The sequence below is a fragment of the Salvelinus sp. IW2-2015 genome, unplaced genomic scaffold (assembly GCF_002910315.2).
Source record: "Salvelinus sp. IW2-2015 unplaced genomic scaffold, ASM291031v2 Un_scaffold16294, whole genome shotgun sequence".
NCBI classification, from domain to species: domain Eukaryota; kingdom Metazoa; phylum Chordata; class Actinopteri; order Salmoniformes; family Salmonidae; genus Salvelinus; species Salvelinus sp. IW2-2015.
In genome coordinates, this window is record NW_019957525.1 from 180,587 (window position 1) to 203,328 (window position 22,742).

Here is a 22,742-nt window from a genome sequence, read left to right on the forward strand (position 1 = left end):
CACGAGAGAGGATTGTGAAACCGGACCAAGAGTGGACAGGACAGACAGAGAGAGACCATGAGAGAGACCGAGAGAGAGACAGAGTGACAGAGGAAAGACCGACAGAGGCTGGAATGAAGAGGACCAAGAAGACAACAGAAACAGAAAAAAAAAAGAGAGGGACCTGAAGAGAGCCAGACCAGAAGGGAAAAACCGAGAAAGACAGACAAAAAAACAAAAAACCGAAAGGCAACGAAACCGAACCCGAAGAACCAAAAGACCCGAACAAGACAAGAACCGAGACAGACCGAGAACCAAGCAAGACCAGACCGACAAAGAAACGGCTGAACAAAGAGGACCCAAGAGAGCAAACAGAAACAAACAGAAAACAGACAGAAAGAGAGAGAACGAGAGACCAGACAGAAACGCGAGAAGACAAGACAGAGACCGAGAGATTAGCCAGAGACAGATAACAGAGACCGAGACAGATAGGACAGAGACAGACAGAGACCGAGTGGACGAGCAGAAGAGACAGAGAGACCGAGACAGAGAGCGAGAACAGAGAGACCGAGACAGCGAGACCGAGACAGAGAGACGAGACAAGAGAGACCGAGACGAGAGCACCTGGACAGACAGACCGAGACAGACAGACAGAGACACGACAGAACCGGTGACCGACAGAGAAGACGAGACAGAAGAGACCGAGACAGAGAGACCGAGAGCAGAGAGACCGAGACAGAGAGACCGGAGACAGACCGACAGAGACAGAAACGACAGAGCCCCCAGAGACAGACCGACAGACAGAGACCAACAGAGACTGAGGACAGACCCGACAGAGATAGAACAGAAGACGGGGAGACATAAGACAGAGCCGAGAAAACAGATCAGACAGAGACTGAGTGACCGACAGAGAGAGACAGACCGAGAGAGACAGAGTGACAGAGACAGAGAGCAGGTCAGTGTCTTCTAGTCATTGTTGACACTGGGTCTACTACGTTGCTTTAAATGGTATTGTGTTTCTGATTAATATTGTTGTTGTAGCTGTTATTAATGGTAAATCCCATGTCCACTACTACTATATTATTGATTGCTTTAATCCACCATTTATTTTATATATAAATATATATATATTTTGTGTATATATATACATATATATTTTATTTAAATTTTTTCGATATGTATAACTTTGACAATGTAAGTAATAATAACTTGCCATGTCAATAAAGTCAATTGACTTGAAATGAGAGACGACCAGAGAGACAGACAGACATGACCGAGATGAGACAGACCGAGAGAGAGACAAACCGAGAGAGACAGACGGAGAGGACAGACTCGAGAGAGACAAACCGAGAGAGACAGCAGAGACGACTGACAGCGAGGCTGCCAGAGACCAAGAAGACAAACAGAAACAGACAGAGAGAGACAGAGACCGAGAGAGAGACGAGAGAGAAGACCGAGAAACAGACAGAAAACAGACAGAAAGAGAGAGACTGAGAGACAGACAGAGACCGAGAGACAGACAGACAAACCGAGACCGAAGACCGAGACAGACAGACCGAGCAGACAGACCGAGACAGACAGACGCAGAGACAGACCAGACCGGACAGACAGACCGAGACAGACCGACAGACCGGCAAAGGCTGACAGAGACCAAGAGACAAACAGAAACAAACAGAAACAGACAGCCACAGAGAGAGACGGAGAGACAGACAGAGACCGAGAGACAGACAGAGACCGAGACGATAGACGAGACAGAACAGACAGAGACCGACGAGACAGAGACGAGACAGAGACAGACGAGACGGTAGAGACAGAGAGACGAGACAGAGAGACGAGACAGGAGACCGAACAGCGAGACGACGAGACAGAGAGACCGAGACAGACGCGACAGAAGACCGACAGAGCCCCAGAGACAGACCACAGACAGAGCCAACAGAGACTGAGAGACAGACCGACAGACGATAGACAGAGACCGGGAGACATATAGACAGAGACCGGGAGACTATAACAGAGACCGAGAAACAGATAGACAGAGACCGAGTGACCGACAGAGAGAGACAGACCGAGGAGACAGAGTGACAGAGACAGAGAGAGACCGACAGAGAAGACAGACAGACAGACCGACGAGAGACAAGACCGAGAGAGACAAACCGAGAGAGACACAAACCGACAGAGAGAGACTGACAGAGAGACCGACAGAGGCTGACAGAGACCAAGAGACAACAGAAACAGACAGAGAGGACAGAGACGAGACGACAGAGACCGAGAGACAGACAGAGACCGAGAGACAGACAGAGACGGGAGAGAGACCGAGAACACGACCAAGAACCAGAACAGAGCAGACAAGAGCAGACCAGACAGACAGACTGACTGACAGAGAGAGAGACTGACAGAGAGACCGACAGAGGCCGAGAGACAGACAGAGGCCGACGAGAGAGAAACCGACGAGCAGAGAACCGACGAGAGAGAGAGAGAGGAGAGCGAGCATAGAGGAAAGATAGAAAAAAAAGCAGCTAGCTGCAGCTTCACAGCTGAAGTTAACCCATTCAATTACAGCTGGATTGCCGGGTAACCTCTCCACTGCCTCTGAGAGCTCCTATAAGACACTCTGGGCGTTTCTCAATATGCATAGTACCGTGCTCCACACTCATCTCCGAGTGCATTCTCCGACCACGTCCTCGTGAGTACATTTTTGTGAGGACGAGAGTGTGGAGACGCATAAACAATACATTTGAGAAGCAGTCCGCACTCCCCCTACTGTATTACCTCACGTTCACTTCCATTCACTGAACCTTCTTCCAGCCAGGACAATGGCAACAATAGACAAAACAAGATAAACACAAGCAAACGTTTTAGCTTCATAATTATCAGCTAGATGTGTGAATCGGAATAATCTAGCAAGCCAGCTAGTTAATTGAGAATACAGGGGGTGCTATTTTCCGCATTAGCATAATTTGCTCTACAGATTAAAACTGCCTCTTATTCAATTATTGCTCTTACTATATGCATAGTAAATAATACCATTGGAACAGAAAACCAATCCCTAGGTTTCTAAAAACCGCTTTCAATTTTGTCTCTGAGTGATACAGAAGTCAATTCCACAGCACTTTCCATGACCAACGAACATAAATATCAAGATGTGTTATGCTGGCTTCAAAGCTCTGCGCTATATATGGTGTCGTGCTCCTATGACAGAAAACCACTTCATTCGCCTTCCTCTGGTTGTCAAGAGGACGTCAAGAGGAGAAATTCTTTTGTTTATACTGGGACTGAAACGTGAAATTGGACCCCTTTTTTGGCGTGACCGAGCAACTTCCCGGGTTTGCTGAATCGCTTCGAATTTGAGCTGCGTTTGTTGTACTGTTTTGCTGGCGTTATGTATGCAACTATCTCCGTGTCGAATTTTGTTTTGATACATGTGGACCATATCATCGTAATGTATGTTTTTTCAAATATAGTTTAATCAGATTATTTGAATTTTTCCGGGAGTTTTGCGGTGTTTCCGTTGTCGGTTGTATTTAACGTTTGAGAATAGTGCCACTCGACCGGTACCTGTGCTAAATGAGAGGGGCAGGAAGAATATCTGAACGGAACCAGCAACGACTCATCTTTGACAAAGGGACACTTTTGCTAACATTCTGATGAAAAGATCAGCCATAGTAAAGCCCCATTTTAACGAATGTTATATCATATCTGTTGTGCCTGTGAACTGGCCGTGGGCGCCTAGCCGAAATCTGCCGTGGTAAAAATTCTCGTGTCCTTCGCTAACGTGGTTTAGCTATAGATTTACATATTTGTGTCTTCCCTGTAAAACATTTTAAAAATCTGAACTGGTGGCTTTATTCACCAAGACCTGTCATCTTTCATCCTGGTGTCCTTAGACTTGTGATTTTAATGATATTTAGATGCTCAAGTTACTTGTGACGCTCTCTAGCTATGCTACTCAGTGGGGTGGGGTTGGGGGGTGCTCCGGATGCCGGGTTGGGTGACTTCGTGAGAAAGTTAAACAGGCAAAAAATGACCTAAAACTAATGTTATGCAGGTAGATCTGTACATGTTTCATGGGTAGCTACAAATTCTTCATGGCTAGCCAGTTGCCCTACTGCCTTAACAGTCACTATCATGAACCGTCTTCCAGCCAGGACAACAATGGCATATAGACAAAAACAAGATACACACGAAGCATGTTTCACTTCATAACTATCAGCTAGCTGTATGTGAATCCTAATAATGTAGCTAACCGAGATTGTTTAACAGGCAAAATGACCTAAAACTAATATTATGCAAGATTTTTCGTGGGTAGCTAGCTAACAATTCTTCGCGCTATCTGGCAAGCTAACAGTACTAGTTGTTAGCCCTATTGACTTATTATGGGCTTGCTATCTATGGTACGTAGGCAGGTAAAAATGGCAAGATTAACACAGAATTATTTACTACGTATCAGAATAAAATATTGTAGCAACATTTCATTCCAAAGTCATGTATTTTTCTCTCGCTTCAGCTCAAATAATGTCTGCATTGATTTCAATAACGTTTGTCATTTTTTATGTGGTTGCTTCATATTTCTTTGCATACTTTACCGTTGAAGCTTGCATCAAAGCATGCTTAAAATATCATATTGAGAAGCGCCCGCCGTGCTCCATTTTCGCATACTTTGATTGGGACTCTCCCGTGCTCCAATTTGCATGCTCAGAGCACGGTAGTATGCTTTTTTTGAGAAACACTCTGTATATGTGTATACTCTCGTCAGCCAGGATGTGTACGCTCTGAGTTCAGCTGGAGTTCCATACCACTCACCAGTGCAGTCAAGACCAAAATAGACGGACTTAAGGTGACCACCTAGTCTCACATGGGGGGTGACTGACTCACCTGTTGTTGTCCTGAGGGGGCTCTCTGAGGCGGCTGCCTCCGTCCCGTCCATGCTGCTGTCCTCCTCCTCCACAACCACTCTACCTCTGGTACGCCCCCTGAGAGAGAAAAGAGAAGAAAAGAGAAGAAAGAGAGAAGACAAGAGAGAGAGAGAAAGAGAAAGAGAGAGAGAAAGAAAGAAAGAGAAAGAGAAGAGAGAGAAAGAGAGAGAGAGAGAAAGAGAGAGAGAAAAAAGAGAGAGAGAAAAAGAAAGAGAAAAGAAAGAGAAAGAGAGAGAGAGAGAAGAGAGAGAGAATGCTTGAGACCCACCCTCTTCAACATATATATATATATATCAATGAATTAGTGAGGGCACTAGAACAGTCTGCAGCAACCAGCCTCACCCTACTGGACTCAAATGTCTACTGTTTACAGATGATCTGGTGCTAATGTCCCCAACCAAGGAGGGCCGACAGCAGCAGATAGATCTTCTACACAGATTCTGTCAGACCTGGGCCCTGACAGTGAATCTCAATAAGACAAAAATAACGGTGTTCCAAAAAAGGTCCAGTAACCAAGACAACAAATATAATATTTATCTAGACACTGTTGCCCTAGAACCTACAAAGAATGACACCTACCTCGGCCTAAACATCAACACCATAGGRAACTTCCACAAGGCTGGGAACGATCTGAGATACAAGGCAAGGGTACAAGGGTCTTCTACGCCATCAAAAGGAACATAAAACTCAACATCCCAATTAGGATCTGGCTAGAAATACTTCAATCAGTTATCGAACCCATTGCCCTCTTTGGTTGTGAGGTCTGGGGTCCACTCACCAACCAAGGATTCAGAAAATGGGACAAACACCCAATTGAGACTGCATGCAGAATTCTGTCAAAATATACTTAATGTACAACGCAAAACCCCAAAACAACGCATGCAGAGCAGAACGAGGACTATACCCACTAGTTATCAACATCCAGAAAAGAGCTATTATAATTCTAAAACCACCTAAAAGGAAGTAATGCTCACACATTCCACCACAAAGCCCTCACCTACAGAGAGATTAATGTAGAGAAGAGTCCCCTCAGACAGCTGGTTCTGAGGCTCTGTTCATAAACACAAACAGACCTCCAGGACAACCAAATTATGAGAAAGTAAAAAGACAACTATTTGACACAGTGGAAAGAATCAACAAAAAAATTGAGCAAATTGGAATGCCATTTTTAAAATCTTTTACCCCTTTTTCTCCCCAATTTCGTGGTATCCAATTGGTAGTTACAGTCTTGTCTCATTGCTGCAACTCCCGTACGGACTCGGGAGAGGCAAAGGTCGAGAGCCAAGCTTCCCCCGAAACACAACCCAACCAAGCCGCACGGCTTCTTAACACAATGCCCGCTTAACCCGGAAGCCAGCCACACCAATGTGTTGGAGGAAACACCGTACACCTGGCTGACACAGGAGTCGCTAGAGCGTGATGGGACAAGGACATCCCTGCCGGCCAAATCCTCCCCTAAAACGGACAACGCTGGGCKAATTGTGCGCCGCCCCATGGGTCTTCTGGTCGCGGCCGGCTGCGCCAGAGCCTGGACTCGAACCAGGATCTCCAGCGACACAGATAGCACTGATGCCTTAGACCACTGCACCACTCAGGAGGCCAGTTACACTTCTTAACATCCTGCCAAATGTATGACCACATTAAAGACACATATTTCCCACAGATCACACAGACCACAAAGAATTTGAAAACATATCAAACATTGTTAAACTCCCATATCTGTCAGGCAAAATACCACAGTGTGCAATCACAGCAGAAAGATGTGTGGCCCGTTGCCATGAGAAAAGGGCAACCAGAGGAGCACAAACAACATGGTAAACATTGTAAACATTGTTTATTTTTCCTTTCATACTTAAACTACTTGCACATTGTTACAACACTGTACATAGCCAATAATATAACATTTGAAATGTCTATATTCTTTTTAAAAACCTTTGTGAGTGTAATGTTTACTAATGTTTCCCTTGTTTCTTTCCCTTTTGTTTATTGTCTATTCCATTTGCTTTGGCAATGTAAACATATGTTTCCCATGGCAATAAAGCACTTTGAATTGAGAAAGAGAAAAAAATGAGCGAGAGAGAAATTATGAGCGAGAGAACGAGAAGGGGAGAGCAAGAAAAAGAGAGAGGGAGAAAAAGGGAGAAAAAGAGAGAAAGAAAAATAGAAAAGTTATTGTGTTTGCTTCCCTTAGGAGGCTGGTGGGAGTTGATCATGAATTAGTTAAATATAGTCACAGCTGTCACTGGTTCTTAATGGAGGCACTCAGGCCGCTGGGCAAGGCAAGGCAGAGTGGTATGTGGTGGTGCAAGCTGCTGGTACCATGGAGGGCATGGGGGTGTGGGGAGGGGGCAAGAGGTAATGGGGAGGGGTCAAGCAGGAGGAGCACGATTCTCCCCCCCGACTTTCAATGATCTTCAATATACACTGAACAAAAATGTTAAAAGCACCACTTAAAGTGTTGGTCCCATGTCCCATGAGCTGAAATAAAAAGAGCCCAGAAAATGTTCATATGCACAAAAAAGCTTTAAAAAAGCTTATTTCTCTAAAATGTTGTGCACACATTTGTTTACATCCTGTTAGTGAGCGTTTCTCCTTTGCCAAGATAATCCATCCACCTGACAGGTGTGGCATATCAAGAAGCTGATTAAACAGCATGATAATTAGACAGGTGCAACTTGTGCTGGGGACATTAAAAGGCCACTCTAAAATTCGCAGTTTTGTCACACAACACAATACCACAGATGTCTCAAGTTTTGAGGGAGCGCCCAATTGGCATGCTAACTGCAGGAATGTCCACCAGAGAAGTTAATGTTAATTTCTGTACCATAAGCCGCCTCCAACGTCGTTTTAGAGWATTTGGCAGTACGTCCAACCGGCCTCACACCCACAGACCACGTGTATGGCGTTGTGTGAGCGAGCGGTTTGCTGATGTCAACGAACGTTGTGAACAGAGTGCCCCTGGTGGAGGTGGCGTTATGTTATGGACAAGCATAAGCTACAGACTACGAACACTTTTGTAACTGCTGAACATATGCAAGCCACATTTTAACTCAATGGGAGAACACATCAGGTAAAAACAAGCCAGTGATMTATAACACAACTTAACACAAACATCATATGATCAATCTGGATGATGAGAGGTGTAATATGGACAGAGGTTGTGCTACACACAGCGACAAGCTGTAAATGAGCAGAAATGCCATATGGCTGCAGATGCAGTAGTTCAAACAGAAGGGGGACAATAAACTTTGAACCAGTCAAGTTGTATTATTATTGTCCATAGCAGTATTTGGGGGTCTATGGATGGGCCTACAGATATAGGCTAGAAAGTCACCAAATTATTTGGATCATACACACCCATGTAGTCAGGCTAAAATCATTAGGTTGCCTGGCAGAGGGAAGAAATGTCAGAATTGTATGATCTTCTCGCTATAAATGGAATTTGGCCTGACTCAGATKTGACTTGATCTCCTGTTGATCAGCCCTGAAATCCACACGGCTCCCTTTACTACATGTCTCACATCATCTAGCTTTTCCCACTCCTCACCTCTCACTTGTTTTCTAGGCTACGTCACCTTTGATGATAATGATGGCATCCTAGCTGTCAGTGACACTAGGGCAGAGTTGAAGACACACAGACAGTTGCTACACTTGCAACCAAGGTGACGTCACCTTTTCCTCTTTTTATTTAAACCAACTGTCTGCAAAGCAAAGTTAACACATCAATGAAGAGTGCAGAGTGCATAAAGCACACCCCACACACACAGCAGAGGAGAGATCTGTCAGTGTCAGCGTCCTCCAGTAGGAGTTGTTTTAACCCAATCTGAGAGCCACCATGTCGAGTCGATGTGATAATTGTCATGGATTAAATTAAACAGCGCCACGCACAGTGGGCCTGRTAAATTGAAGAGCAAACAGTCCAAATGAGAGCAGCCAGCGTTTCTCTGGGGTAGTGGGGAGGATGCAGTGGGAGGGGGGTAATTTTCGATGCCACTGGAGAGAGAAATCACAATGGGCCAGATGCCAAGTCAACTCCTCCCTCCAGATGACTTCCCACTCCAGATAAGAAGCAACAAGATGGAAGCCTAAAAGACACAGTTCAAGCTTCTGCACYGGCAGGGAAAAAATTTAAGAGAAAAAAAAACAACCACACTAACTGAAAGTACCAAATCAATACATGATTAATGAAGAAGACACTAGAGAGCCCTGATCTTTTTTCCAGAAACGAGGCCTAGTCATGGCCACAAATATTTAAGCAAGGGTCCATTAAGGCCCAATATAGGCCCAGGTCTAATAAAGCACAGTGATGAGAGCTCCATCCATAATGTTCTAATCTACAGTTAAAGGGGAAAACCTCCAAGCCAAGGGGCAGGAGCATCCCTGTGATGACGGCATGGGGTGTAGAGTAGCCYACACCAGGATTAAAAATGCATCACTGTTCCAAGACATCTCAAGCTCCTCTCTGTCTGGGAGYCYGTAAGGGGCTTCTCTGGTYCCCAACAACGTCTGCAGCAGAGAGATACATCTGTTTGAGGACAGTCCAGCTGTCTGATATCAGCCATATTCAGATCATAGGTAGTACACACAAACCATAAAGTTACCCTGTATTAAGTGGCTGATACATCTGATCTGACATCACTACACTGGCATGAATACACCTTCTCCACAATTACCAGGGCTACCTAATTATTAACCAAGGTATTTTTATATGATGAGCAGCAGATACATAACAGTATCTGACATATAGACTAAGCAGACGCAACTGCATAGCATCATAAGCCTGTCTGTGACCATTCCCAGCGTGGTGTGCCTACAGTGGTGGCCATATGCTCTCATGTAGCCTTTTCTTTTGACTTTTCTTTAAAAAGGTGCAATACACAGAAATCACTCCACCTTTTTCTGGTTGTTAAAATGTCTATTTCAGTTTGTGACAAAACAAGCAATGTATAGTGTAGAGAGTCATTGTACCATCTAAATGCTGTGAAATATCTTTTCAATAAACAAAATCTAGTATTTTCAGCTGGTGTACAGAACCAAAAGTAGAAAACGCAAAAAGGAAACGTAAAGCTGCATTATGCAACTTTTTTGCCGACCCAACCAAATTCAAATAGAAATGTGAGTTATACATCTGAAACCAAGTCTAAGAAGCAATAGATAAGTTGTGCGCTATTTCCATGGTTCCCATTGTTTAGTTTAGTTTATGCATCTTTTACTTTCTGTTTTGTACACCAGCTTCAAACAGCTGTAAATACAAAATGTTTGGTTATTTAAAAGATATTTCACAGCGGTTTAGATGGTACAATGATTCCCTACACAACGCGCTGCTTGTTTTGTTGCAAACTGAAATTAGGCAAACAATACAGATTTTTGAAAGCTGCATATTGCACCTTTAAGAACGGGAAGCATAGAAAAGCGCACATAGAACATGTGCACCGCTTTTTAGACTTGCTTTCAATAAGAATGACAGACCTATAACTCACATTTCTATGTGAATTTGGTCAGGTGGACCATAAAGTTACATATTGCAGCGTTAAATGTCAAAACACCCTAAAGGACTATAACATCCAGCTCCCCAACCCCTCTGCAACTTCTCTCCATGATCCCCAACAAGAGAGAGAGAGAAAAAAGAAGAGTGAAAATAATGCTGTAAGTAGTTCCAGCTATCAGGGAGCTGACAACAAAACCTGGCACGGATTCCCTGTTCGGGACTGGAATGGTGGATGACAACCAACCCAGTCTCGAAATCAAACAATTTCTAACTTCTAAAGGCCCTCAAACTCAACTCCAYTTCCACTGCATTTTTTCATGTTCCCTCTAATCAGGGACTGATTTTTTTACTCAAAAGTACTTGTTAAATTTTTTCTGGAAAATTTTCAAATTCACACACTTGGAGGACTCACTAAACACAAATGCTTCATTTGTAAATTAAAGTCAGAGTGTTGGAGTGTTCCCCTGGCTATCCATAAATAAATAATCCAAGAAAAATTGTGTTGCCTGGAATTTTAAATTATTAATACGTTTACTTTTGCTTTTGATATTTCATTTACTTTTGATACTTAAGTATATTTAAAACCAAATACTTAAGACTTTTACTGAAGTAGTATTTTACTGGGTGATTTTCACTTTTACTTGAGTCATTTTCTATTAAGGTATCTTTACTTTTACTAAAGTAGGYCAATTTAGTACTTCTTCCACCACTGCAAAATAGTGCCCGGTTGATATATGTTGCAAAGACAATACAGTATCAATAGCTCTAGACTAAAAATGTTAATTCTCCTGATATGAACACTTCACATCTTACTCTTCTTGCAAAAACAACATGGTAATAAATAACTTGGGGTATAAACCGAAAGCATCCCCTCCCCCTCATTTAAGGCTGCTGCCCGAGATGCAAAATTTGTTAATAATTAAAAATATTTAGTGTGATTAATTGCATTATCTGATAGCGTTCAAAATACACTGAAAACTTTAAATACATAATCTATGCAGCTAAAAACAATGCAATTTAAAGTGTGCTTTATCAATTTACTTTTGGATAAAATCAAGACTTAGATTCTTGTAATGGTTTTTGTGTAAAGAATCTTAAATTACAGTTCAATTTGAGCAAATTGAGAATTTGAGATGAATCACAGCAAATCCTGCTATTAACTCGATTACACATTTTATAATAGTTTGACAGCCCTAGTAATAAAACATACTTCCCTCCACCGTCCCAGGGGTCAGCTKATTCTGGGAAATACAACCAAACCATAGATAGCAGGCCTAGGCTATGTATTCCTTGGATCCATTGCATGCTGTAAAACAATGGGACCTATGACATGCTATGCTATGCCACTCCCACCAACCAACCTATCAGCTAATGTGACCTAGACCGGAATGGTCTCAGCTGTCCTTATAGCCATACAATAAACATATAATTTTAATTATTGATTGATTGACTAATTTCATCTGGGGTCAACATATTAGGATATTGAGGATATGGAGTGTGTGAGCAGAGAGTTAGGTACCTTGTAGGCATCATAATAGACAGAAGGGCTCCCTGAGCTGCATTATGTGTTGCCATGGAAATGACGAAGGAGYCCGGTTGGTACTGCTGCATACAATAAAARCTGGGAAAGCTTGTGTGCTCAAGTTTCCTGGATTTATACCATTGTTCAGTATGCAGAATAGCTCTAGATAACAGCATCTGCTAAATGAGATCTTTGCCTGATGCTTTGGATAGTATCTGTGTAATGTTTTAAGAGCTTTTGGGGCAGCGGAATAGCCACTAGCTCATAGTTCCAACCAGATAAGCAAAATGCAGGCTAACTGCACACAAGACTGACTATTGTTRGTGATGACTCGGGCAAGTCTATGTCTACTGTACATGAGAGAAAGTCTACTTTCACAGGCGTCTTATGATCAATAGCAATTGTTAAGAAATGGAGGGTAAACAACATACTTCTTCCTGGTCTTGGATGTAGTTGTGGGTGGCGCCTGGGGTACGATGGTGGTGGCAGCATCCTTGCGAGGTCTGCCCCTGGGGCGCTTGTCTGTCTGGGCAGGGCTTCCTGTGGATGTGGCCCCTGCACTAACAGAGGGCAGCGAGGGTCCCTGGTCAGAGGGCTCCACAGTCTTATCCTCTGATGACATTCTTCTCAAAGGAAGGAAGAGATGGGGAGAGTGGCATCAGTAGACAATCATGCCTGGTTAGAAACATAGGTTACTTGATGTACTTTGCAATCAGTGTGTGAATAAGACGTGCTGCTCTTCAGGACAATTTATCACATTGCCTGAAATGTTGAACACAATCAATTCCTAAAGATCCCATTTTTCCAGATATGCTACTCTTGAGGAAATGCCTAAAATGGACCTCTGACCTTTCTAGGTGTCCTTAAAAAAAGGTATTCTCATCTGAGGAAATGTTCAACCTATTCTTGAGTGTTATCGATGTTACTACTATGTCCTTTCCTGAGCTACCTACCACCACGCTGTGATCTGTCTCTGTCTGGATGACCGTTCGTCCTTCCATGCCTTGCTTGTGTTCTTGTCTTCCTCTCCTTTCAGCCTCTGAAGTTGCCTCTACTTACCACTGAAATAAGCTTGCTCTATATGTTTACTTCCCTGTGGATTAGTTAGTGTTCTCCACTGTGGTTSTGTTCTGTATTGATAGGACACTGTAAACCAGTAGGCCTATTTGTTTTATTGTGACAAACACTGAGAACAAAAAAAAAAGTCATTTGTATTGACTTTTCAGCTCAGCTTTAGTCTTACTGTGTCTGTTAAAGATGTAATTCCTGTCTTTCGAAGGGCACGTCTGACGACCTTTCCCCTCAGACAGTTGAGGAGTCATTCAACCTCAAAAAGCACAGACGATTGACACCCACCATCTGGATTGTTCTGAAATGGTTTCTGTTAGTAACATAAGCATTCCTGCAATATTGTTTTGTTGAGAGAAATGAAGCTAATTGGTTTGACCCAAATTGGCAATTTTWATTTATAGTATTCATATAATACTCAGGAAATGGTTTTGTTGGWCACTGTTTCAAATGCTAACTTTTTTGCATTTGTGGCACAAATCCAAAGCAAGTCAATGGTATTAGCATTTTCATGCTTAATGTCCAAATCTAAAGTATCAAAACATATATTGTGTAACTAACTCAATGACGTTACTTATAGATGATTTGGATATGAAGCGCCAAAATGCTAATATAGCTACAATTGCATTGCATTGGATTTGTGCCACAAATTCTAAAAAGGTAGCATTTGAAATAGTGGCCAGTTAAACAAAACCAAAGCATGGGTTGCTGTCATACCTGGTCTATAAACAAACCAATGTCATTTTGTAATTTAGGTGAAGTCTCTCTGGTGGGGGGGGGGGGGTCTATACAAAAGTATGTGGACACCCCTACAAATTAGTGGATTTGGCCATTTCAGCCACAAATGTTGCTGACAGGACGATAAATCGAACACACAGCCATGCAATGTCCATAGACAAACATTGGCAGTAGAATAGTCTTACTGAAGAGCTCAGTGACTTTCAACATGGCACCGTCATAAGATGCCAACAACCCAACAAGTCAGTTCGTCAAATTTGTGCCCTGCTATAGCTGCCCCGTTCAACTGTAAGTGCTGTTATTGTGAAGTGGAAACTTCTAGGAGCAACAARGGCTCAGCCMCGAAGTGGTAGGCCACACAAGCTCACAGAACGGGACCATGAGTGAGTAAATAGCGCGTACAAATAATCTGTCCTCGGTTGCGACACTCACTACCGAGTTGCAAACTGCCTCTGGAAGCAACATCAGCACAATAACTATTTGTCGGGAGCTTCATTAAATGGGTTTCCATGGCCGAGCAGCTGCACACAAGCCTAAGAACACCATGCGCAATGCCAAGCGTTGGCTGGAGTGGTGTAAAGCTCACCGCCATTGGACTCTGAAGCAGTGGAAATGTGTTCTCTGGAGTGATGAATCACTCTTCACCATCTGGCAGTCCGACAGACGAATCTGGGTTTGGAGGACGCCCGGAGAACGCTACCTGCCCCAATGCATAGTGCCAAATGTAAAGTTTGGTGGAGGAGGAATAATGGTCTGGGGCTGTTTCTTAAGGTTCAGGCTAGGCCCCTTAGTTCCAGCGAAGYGATATCTTAACGCTACAGCATACAATGACATTCTAGACGATTCTGTGCTTCCAACTTTGGGGCAACAGTTTGGGGAAGGCCCTTTCCTGTACAAGCATGACAATGTCCCTGTGCACAAAGCAAGGTCCATACAGAAATGGTTTGTCGATATAGGTGTGGAAGAACTTGACTGGCCTGCACAGAGCCCTGACCTCAACCGCATCGAACACCTTTGGGATGAATTGGAACGCCGACTACGAGYCAGGCCTAATTGCCCAACATTAGTGCCTGACCTCACTAATGCTTGTGGCTGAATGGAAGCAAGTCCCCGCAGCAATGTTCCAACATCCAGTGGAAAGCCTTCTCAGATGAGTGGAGGCTGTTATAGCAGCAAAGGGGGGGACCAACTCCATATTAATGCCCATGATTTTGGAATGAGATATTCGACCAGCAGGTGTCCACATAATTTTGTTCATGTAGTGTGTATGAATATACAGTACCAGTCAAAAGTTTGGACACACCTACTCATTCAAGGGTTTTTTATTTTTACTATTTTATACAAACATTATTCATAAAAACTATGAAATAACCCATATGGAATCATGTTGTAACCAAAAAAGTTGTTAACCAAATACAAATATATTTTAGATTTTTCAAAGTAGCCACCCTTTGCCTTGATGACAGCATTGCACACTCTTGGCATTCTCTCAACCAGCTTCACCTGGAATGCTTTTCCAACAGTCTTGAAGGAGTTCCCACATATGCTGAGCACTTGTTGGCTGCTTTTCCGTCACTCTACGGTCCAACACATCCCAAACCATCTCAATTGGGTTGAGGTCGGGTYATTGTGGAGGCCAGGTCATCCGATGCAGCACTCCATCACTCTCCTTCTTGGTCAAATAGCCTGTGGAGGTGTGTTGGGTCATTGTKCTGTTGAAAAACAAATGAAAGTCTCTCGAAGCACAAACTAGATGGGATGGTGTATCGCTGCAGAATGGTGTGGTAGCCATGCTGGATAAGTGTACCTTGAATTCTAATTAAATCACTGACAGTGTCACCAGCAAAGCACCCCCACACCTCCTCCTCCAGATTTCACTTGTCTAATGTCCYTTGCTCATGTTTCTTGGCCCAAGCAAGTCTCTTCTTATTATTGGTGTCCTTCACGTGTCTGATACTTGAACTCTGTGAAGCATTTATTTGGGCTGCAATCTGAGGTGCAGTTAACTCCAATGAACTTATCCTCTGRAGCAGAGGTAACTCTGGGTCTTCCTTTCCTGTGGCAGTCCTCATGAGAGCCAGTTTCATCATAGCACTTGGTTTTTGCTGCGACTGCACTTGAAGAAACTTTCAAAGTTCTTGAAATTTTCCTGATTGACTGACCTTCATGTCTTAAAGTAATGATGGACTGTTGTTTCGCTTCACTTATGAGCTGATAACAAGGCACACCTGTTAATTGAAATGCATTACAGGTGACTACCTCATGAAGCTTGCTGAAAATGCCAAGAGTGTACGAAGCTGTCATCAATGCAAAGGGTGGCTACTTTGAAGAATCTCAAATAGAAAATATATTTTGATTTGTTTAACACTTTTTTGGTTTCTACCTGATTCTATATGTGTTATTTCATAGATTGTATGTCTTCACTATTAAATCTATAAATGTAGAAAATAGTCAAAATAAAGAAAAACCCTGGAATGAGTAGGTGTGTCCAAACTTTTGACTGGCACTGTATATACAACAATGTTATCACCAAATACTAATTTCACTGAACATGTGGAAAAAAACATCACCAAATCCACTGAGAATACATGATTAGAGGATGAAAAAACAATACTCTGAACTGCAGCTCTATACTAGTAGTCTGAAATAAACTGATATTATATACTCGTTGTTGGTATGGGATGTGGGGTTTCCATGGGTAGTTTGACAAATTCTTTGGATTCCTCATGTCTTGCTCATGTTAGAAAAAGGTATGGTCAAAATTGGATGTTAGGATTAATATATTAAATAATTAATTTAAACAAAATTGTCCATTTTAATTCATAGGTACTAATTATCRTCATTTTTCAGAGATAAAATTATATTTCAACAAAATATTATTGCTTATCTTATGTTTCTACRTACAGAAACGATTTCAGAACAATCTGAGARGGTGGGTATCATGGCTTGCTGAAATAACATCGAACGACCTGGAAGCAAGCTGCCAATGGGACACGGCCTCTTCCTGGAACTTGCCTACCTTACCGGATCCATCCCTCCACTGCATTGTATCTTGCTCTGCATCATCAGGGGGACCTCACACTGAATTTAAGATTTTGATCAACTACCTGTGCGAGATGAGCCTTTTCCAAGACTGTGAGCCTATATTTGCCCTCTGTTGTTGTCCAACACAGTCTTTATTGTGTGAGAAGTTCACGCTAGGACTAGATGTAGTGTAGCCAATGGGAGAGAGAAAGCATCAGMTGAATATCACAGCAGCAATTCAGTGAGCTTGGAGTTGTCCGAAATCGTTTAGGCTGCTGCACAATGTGAACCCGACTGGATGGTTTTTGGTAAGCTAATTGCCTACCGTCTAGCTACCATTCTTACAACGCAATCAAAGCGACCCAAAATGTGGTCTTTGTGTTACACAATCAAGTAGGCTGATACATTCTGTGTCCCTGCCCTGCCTACAGAGCAATAGGCTTGACAGCCAGCTTGAACATGTAAACATTGAGAACACATTAATGACATATATGAATTCTGGAAATACAAATGTTCACTATAGCCTGGAAACATTCCTCTAAGGTTCTCTACATGCCAGAATGTTGAATAAAAGTACACATTTCTATCACCTGAAGCATCCACACAACCATATAACCACTTGCACAAGCTTGGCCAGTATGCTTGTGTCGCATGCATGTATTTACATTGTGTGCGCATGCTGCATATGACAGATCTGAACACACTACCAGCTTTTGAAATATTGTTTTAATAATACTTTCCTGTGGGTATATTGTCTAAAATGTCAACCCGAAAAAGGACCAACCACACAGACAACCGGCAGTGTAAGTTCAGATGTCATTTTATTCAACATTCTGACTTGTAGAGTCCCTAAGAAGAGAGGACCATCTTCAGACAAACTATAATGTCCCAGAGGTTGGTGGATTTATAAATTCACCCATCTGGTCCCCATGCAAACTATAGCCCTACTTAGCKAACAACCACAATTAGGAGAGGCACAAGTGAATGGCCAAAAGGTGGGTAGTGAAGTGGATCCACGACAGGCTAAAAAGTGGAATCAAAAGTGTGGTGACCAATTATAGTAAACAGACTAAACATATGTAATTGAAAGTTAATCAATGTTTCATTCATTTCAACACAAATACTACATTAGTATTAAAGTACTTTTGTTTCATAAGGCAGCAGGCACAGTTGGGACCCCAAAGACAAGTGGGCTACCTTTGTTACACTAGAGCACAAAGCAACTGCATGCTCAAGTCAGCCAAATCTAGCTAGCAATACTAGCTAGGTGCTTTGTAGTCTTTGTTTGGCTATTACATGACATTGCAAATGAGGAGAAAGATGTGCCTACTAGCAAGACTGGTGATATCCCAATTGGTGGGATACAATGTGACACACGGGGACATTAGATGATAAATGTATTTGATATATGACAAATGGGATGCCACTCACCAGATAGCTAAACGACTAGCGTAGCTAACTAGCTAACTAAACGCACATTTCAATGATCCAGTTAACGTTGGTAAACATCAACATATTGTTTAGTTGACATATAGGCTGGCTGGCTTGGGTTTTTATAATATGCTTAACTTCAAAGTCAAATCACTCACGATTCCACAGCTGCCTACTAAGTTAGCTAGCTAACTACAGTACCAAGCTAGCATGTGCATCAAAGGTTTTGGCTAGCAAATCAACTACCCTGCTTGTTAGCTACTCAAAGTTAGCTAGTTAGGTAGCTAAATTTCGATAACTAACGTTCGRAATTTCTTTGGTATGAGACCACTTATAAAATAAATGTATACCGAGATCATAACTGTTTCTAGCCAACGTTAWCTAGCTGGACAACTATAGCTAYCTAACGTTAACTTAGCTAGTAGTTCACAGGTACGAGGTTAGCTAACGTTACCTAGTTAGATAACTACATAACATTACACTATGTTCAGAAGCAACAGCATAGGTGGTTCAAAGGACACGTTGGCCTTGTATTTTAGCCACAGCTCAAGTATTCACGTGTCTAATAATTTATTTTCAATCAGAAAATATGGATATTTTGGCTGATTCGCTACTGTAATGTCGAACGTTGTGTTGGACGTTCGGACCAAACAAGGCGGCGACAAAAACCCTCGAGCTCTACACAGARCGCTGCAAAGCCGAAAAAAATAAGGTTGCTAGCTACCGAGTACATGATGAAATACCAAGGTAGATATGACAACTTACCTTTCAACCCTATGAATAGTAGGTTATTTTCTTCATGTCCAAAATTGTAAGCGATATTGCTATAGTTATATCACTTTGTAGTTAGTGTATTTATGACGCTGAATGAATGATATAGCCAGCTAACTAGCTGTCTTCTGTCCAACGATAAGTATAAGTAGCAAGCTAGGTGGCCACACTAGTTACTAAGGCAATACCACCGCAGTTCTCAAATATTGAACGTTAACGTCGCCCATTTGAAGGATGCTAAAATGTAAATCCAGTAGAGATCAGCTTCATTGCACACGCATGACGGATCACTTTTCCTTCTCCAAATGACAGCTGTCGTCGCACAAATAAAATGTTTAGCTAGCTAGCACAGTTAATGTTTAATACAGGGAAAATGTGTAATATCCGTAATCCAAGGCAGACAAACTCCAAACAGTCTTTAGGATAAAACGACACAATCTTCACAAGTAAGCCAACGCTTACGACAAAAATAAACGATGAAATGGCTAGTTTGCTACTGGCTCCGAGCGTTCGCTTCGCTTGCCAACTGGTTCTTTTTTTCTTCAGCCGCCACAGAGTAGAGCGAGCTGACAAGCCGGAAAGACTAACCTAAGAGTTTAGCAAAACATAAAAACATTTTTTTGTTTACACTATAATAAAAATACGGACGGTGGCTAAATGACGACGTCTATCTTTAATGTAAAAAAATATATAAGTTATATCCTGGTGACTCTTTACAGTGGCCACGTTTAAAGCGACACCGAATAACCTCCTATTGGACTCCGAAAAATATAGGTCCAACATATAGCTGCATAAATCGAYGAGATACACTTGGAGATGTAATGGTTACCAATATGATTTTACTATTTTCAGTTGTATTATGAATCTTAAAACGCCCTCAATTAAATGCAATATCCATATTTTAAAAAAAATGTAAAATACTCCCTGACCCCGCGGAGGAATATGGCATTTTTAATAAATACGGAAAGTGTATCGGATACTTCTAAAAGGTGGCACTCTGATGATTCCCGATGGAACGGACTGCAGTGGGCATTGTTTTTATACCATAGTACCACAGAGTTTCTAAACCGRCTTTGATAGTTCTAGTAGCCTATACCACAGAGTATGCATTAAATTGACAAGCTACTCTAGTCAAGTGTCTGCTCTAACAATGAAAATACATTTCTTTAAAAAATAGAAGGCAGTTGGGAGGAGGCAAAATCAGGTGGGACCATTCTAGCCAATGAGGGAAGATACCAATGACTCCTGAGTGGCGCAGCGGTCTAAGGCACTGCATCTCAGTGCTAGAGGTGTCACTACAGACACCCTGGTTCAAGCCGGCATTATTGGGAGTCCCATAGGGCGGCAACAATTGGCCAAGTGTCGGTGTAGGCCGTCATTGTAATAAGAATTTGTTCTTAACTGACTTGCATAGTTAAATAAGATATCGGCCTTGTTGGCGGTTGAAGATATCCCTCTAGTGGTGTGGGGGCTGTGCTTTGTCAAAGTGGGTGGGGTTATATCCTTCTGTTTGTCCTGTCCGGGGTATCTCGGATGGGCACAGTGTCTCCTGACCCCTTCCTGTCTCAGCCTCCAGTATTTATGCTGCAAGTAGTTTGTGTTGGGGGCTAGGGTCAGTTTTTTATATCTGGAGTACTTCTCTTGTCTTATCGGTGTCCTGTGTGAATTTAGTATTGCTCTTCTAATTCTCTCTTTCTCTCTTTCTCTCTTGGAGGACCTGAGCCCTAGGACCATGCCTCAGAACTACCTGGCTGATGATCCTTTTGCTGTCTCCAGTCACCTGGCCGGCTGCTGCTCCAGTTTCAACTGTTCTGCCTGCGGCTATGGAACCTGACCTGTTCACCCGGACGTGCTACCTGTCCCAGACCTGCTGTTTTCAACTCTCTGAGACCGCAGGAATGGGGAGGGTTGTATTTTCCCTCTGTGCAGGTTGTCTAGGTGCCTTGAACTGGCGAAACCGAGCAGGAGGAAACATACACCCTCACGTCCTTACGCTAAAGTGGGCCACGCAGTACTTACCTAAGACAGCCGCACTGTCCGACCGATGCCAGGATGACCGAAGGAGGGTTGACGTGTGAGCCCAACAGATCAATCGATCACGAACATCAGACGGAACGTACTTACGTCCAACTGGACACTTGGTGAGAGTGGCTCCGCACATATATGCCCGCTCGATGTCCGCACAACCCTCCATACACGGTGCCACCAGGCAAGAAGCCGGAGTATGGGAGTGGGATCCGTGGACCGTCCTCTGTGTCATACATCCGGGACAGTGCGTCTGCCTTAGCGTTCTGGGAACCTGGTCTGTAGGATAGAGTGAACACAAAACGGGTGAAAAACATGGCCCACCTTGCCTGGCGAGGGAGGATTTATTCTCCTCGCCGTCCAGATGTACTCCAGATTGCGGTGGTCAGTCCAAATGAGAAAAGGGTGTTTAGCCCCCTCAAGCCAATGCCTCCACCTTTTCAGAGCCCCGACAACAGCCAACAGCTCCCGCTCCCCACATCATAGTTTCGCTCCGCCGGGCTGAGCTTCTTCGAAAATAACGCACAGGGGCGGAGCTTTGGTGGCGTATCCGGGCGCTGAGACTGCACAGCTCCTATCCCAGCCTCGGACGCGTCCACCTCTACTATGAACACTAAGGGGGGGATCAGGATGAGCCAACACCGGAGCCGAGGTAAACAGAGCCTTCAGGTGAACAAAAGCCCTGTCCGCCCCAGCTGACCACTGCAGTCGCACCGGTCCCCCCTTCAGCAAAGAGGTAATGGGAGCCGCTACCTGACCAAAGCCGCGATAAACCTCCGGTAGTAGTTAGCAAACCCTAAGAACCGCTGCACCTCCTTTACGGTGTTTGGAGTTAGCCAATTACGCACGGCTGAAATGCGGTCATTCTCCATCTCCACCCCTGACTCGGACAGGCGGTACCCTAGGAAGGAGACGCACTGTTAGAAGAACAGACATTTCTCAGCCTTAACGTACAGGTCATGCTCCAACAGTCGACCAAGCACCTTGCYCACCAGAGACACATGCTCGGTGCGTGTAGCGGAGTATTTTAGAWTGTCYTCTATATACACCACTACACCCTGCCCGTGCAGATCGCTGAAAATCTCGTCTACAAAGGATTGGAAGACGGATGGAGCATTCATCAACCCGTACGGCATGACGAGGTACTCATAGTGCCCAGAGGTGGTACTAAATGCCGTCTTCCACTCATCCCCCTCCCGGATACACACCAGGTTGTAAGCCCTCCTGAGATCCAATTTGGTGAAGAAGCGCGCCCCATGCAATGACTGGGCAGCGGGTAACTATACTTCACCGTGATCTGATTTAGACCTCGATAGTCAATGCACGGGCGTAAACCTCCATCCTTCTTCTTCACAAAAAAGAAACTCGAGGAGGCAGGTGAAGTGGAAGGCCGAATGTATCCCTGTCCCAGAGATTCGGTGACATATGTTTCCATAGCCGCCGTCTCCTCCTGTGACAGAGGATACACGTGACTACTGGGAAGTGCTGCATCTACCAGGAGATCTATCGCACAATCCCCCCGTCGATGGGGTGGTAGTTGAGTCGCCTTCCTTTTACAGAAGGCGAGAGCCAAATCGGCATATTCAGGGGGGATGTGCATGGTGGAGACCTGGTTTGGACTCTCCACCGTAGTTGCACCTATGGAAACACCTATACACCTCCCTGAACACTGACGTGACCATCCCTTGAGAGCCRTCTGTTGCCACGAAATAGTGGGGTCATGATAGGCCAATCAGGGAAGCCCCAACACCACAGGAAACGCAGGAGAATCGATCAGGAAGAGACG

General features: G+C 43.6%; 1 protein-coding gene across 1 annotated transcript in view; it reads right to left on the bottom strand.

The window, feature by feature from the left end:
- LOC112080371 (histone-lysine N-methyltransferase 2C-like) overlaps positions 1-19,853 on the bottom strand; it is a 65,025-nt gene extending 45,172 nt beyond the window's left edge. Inside the window, exons 1-3 of the mRNA XM_070442528.1 lie at positions 18,926-19,853; positions 12,331-12,522; positions 4,849-4,946 (exon numbers count right to left, since the gene is read on the bottom strand). Coding sequence (XP_070298629.1) covers positions 4,849-4,946; positions 12,331-12,521 — 289 coding nt within the window. The 5' untranslated portion in view covers position 12,522; positions 18,926-19,853. The remainder of the gene's footprint in view (positions 1-4,848; positions 4,947-12,330; positions 12,523-18,925) is intronic.
- Between the last annotated feature and the right edge of the window lie 2,889 nt (positions 19,854-22,742).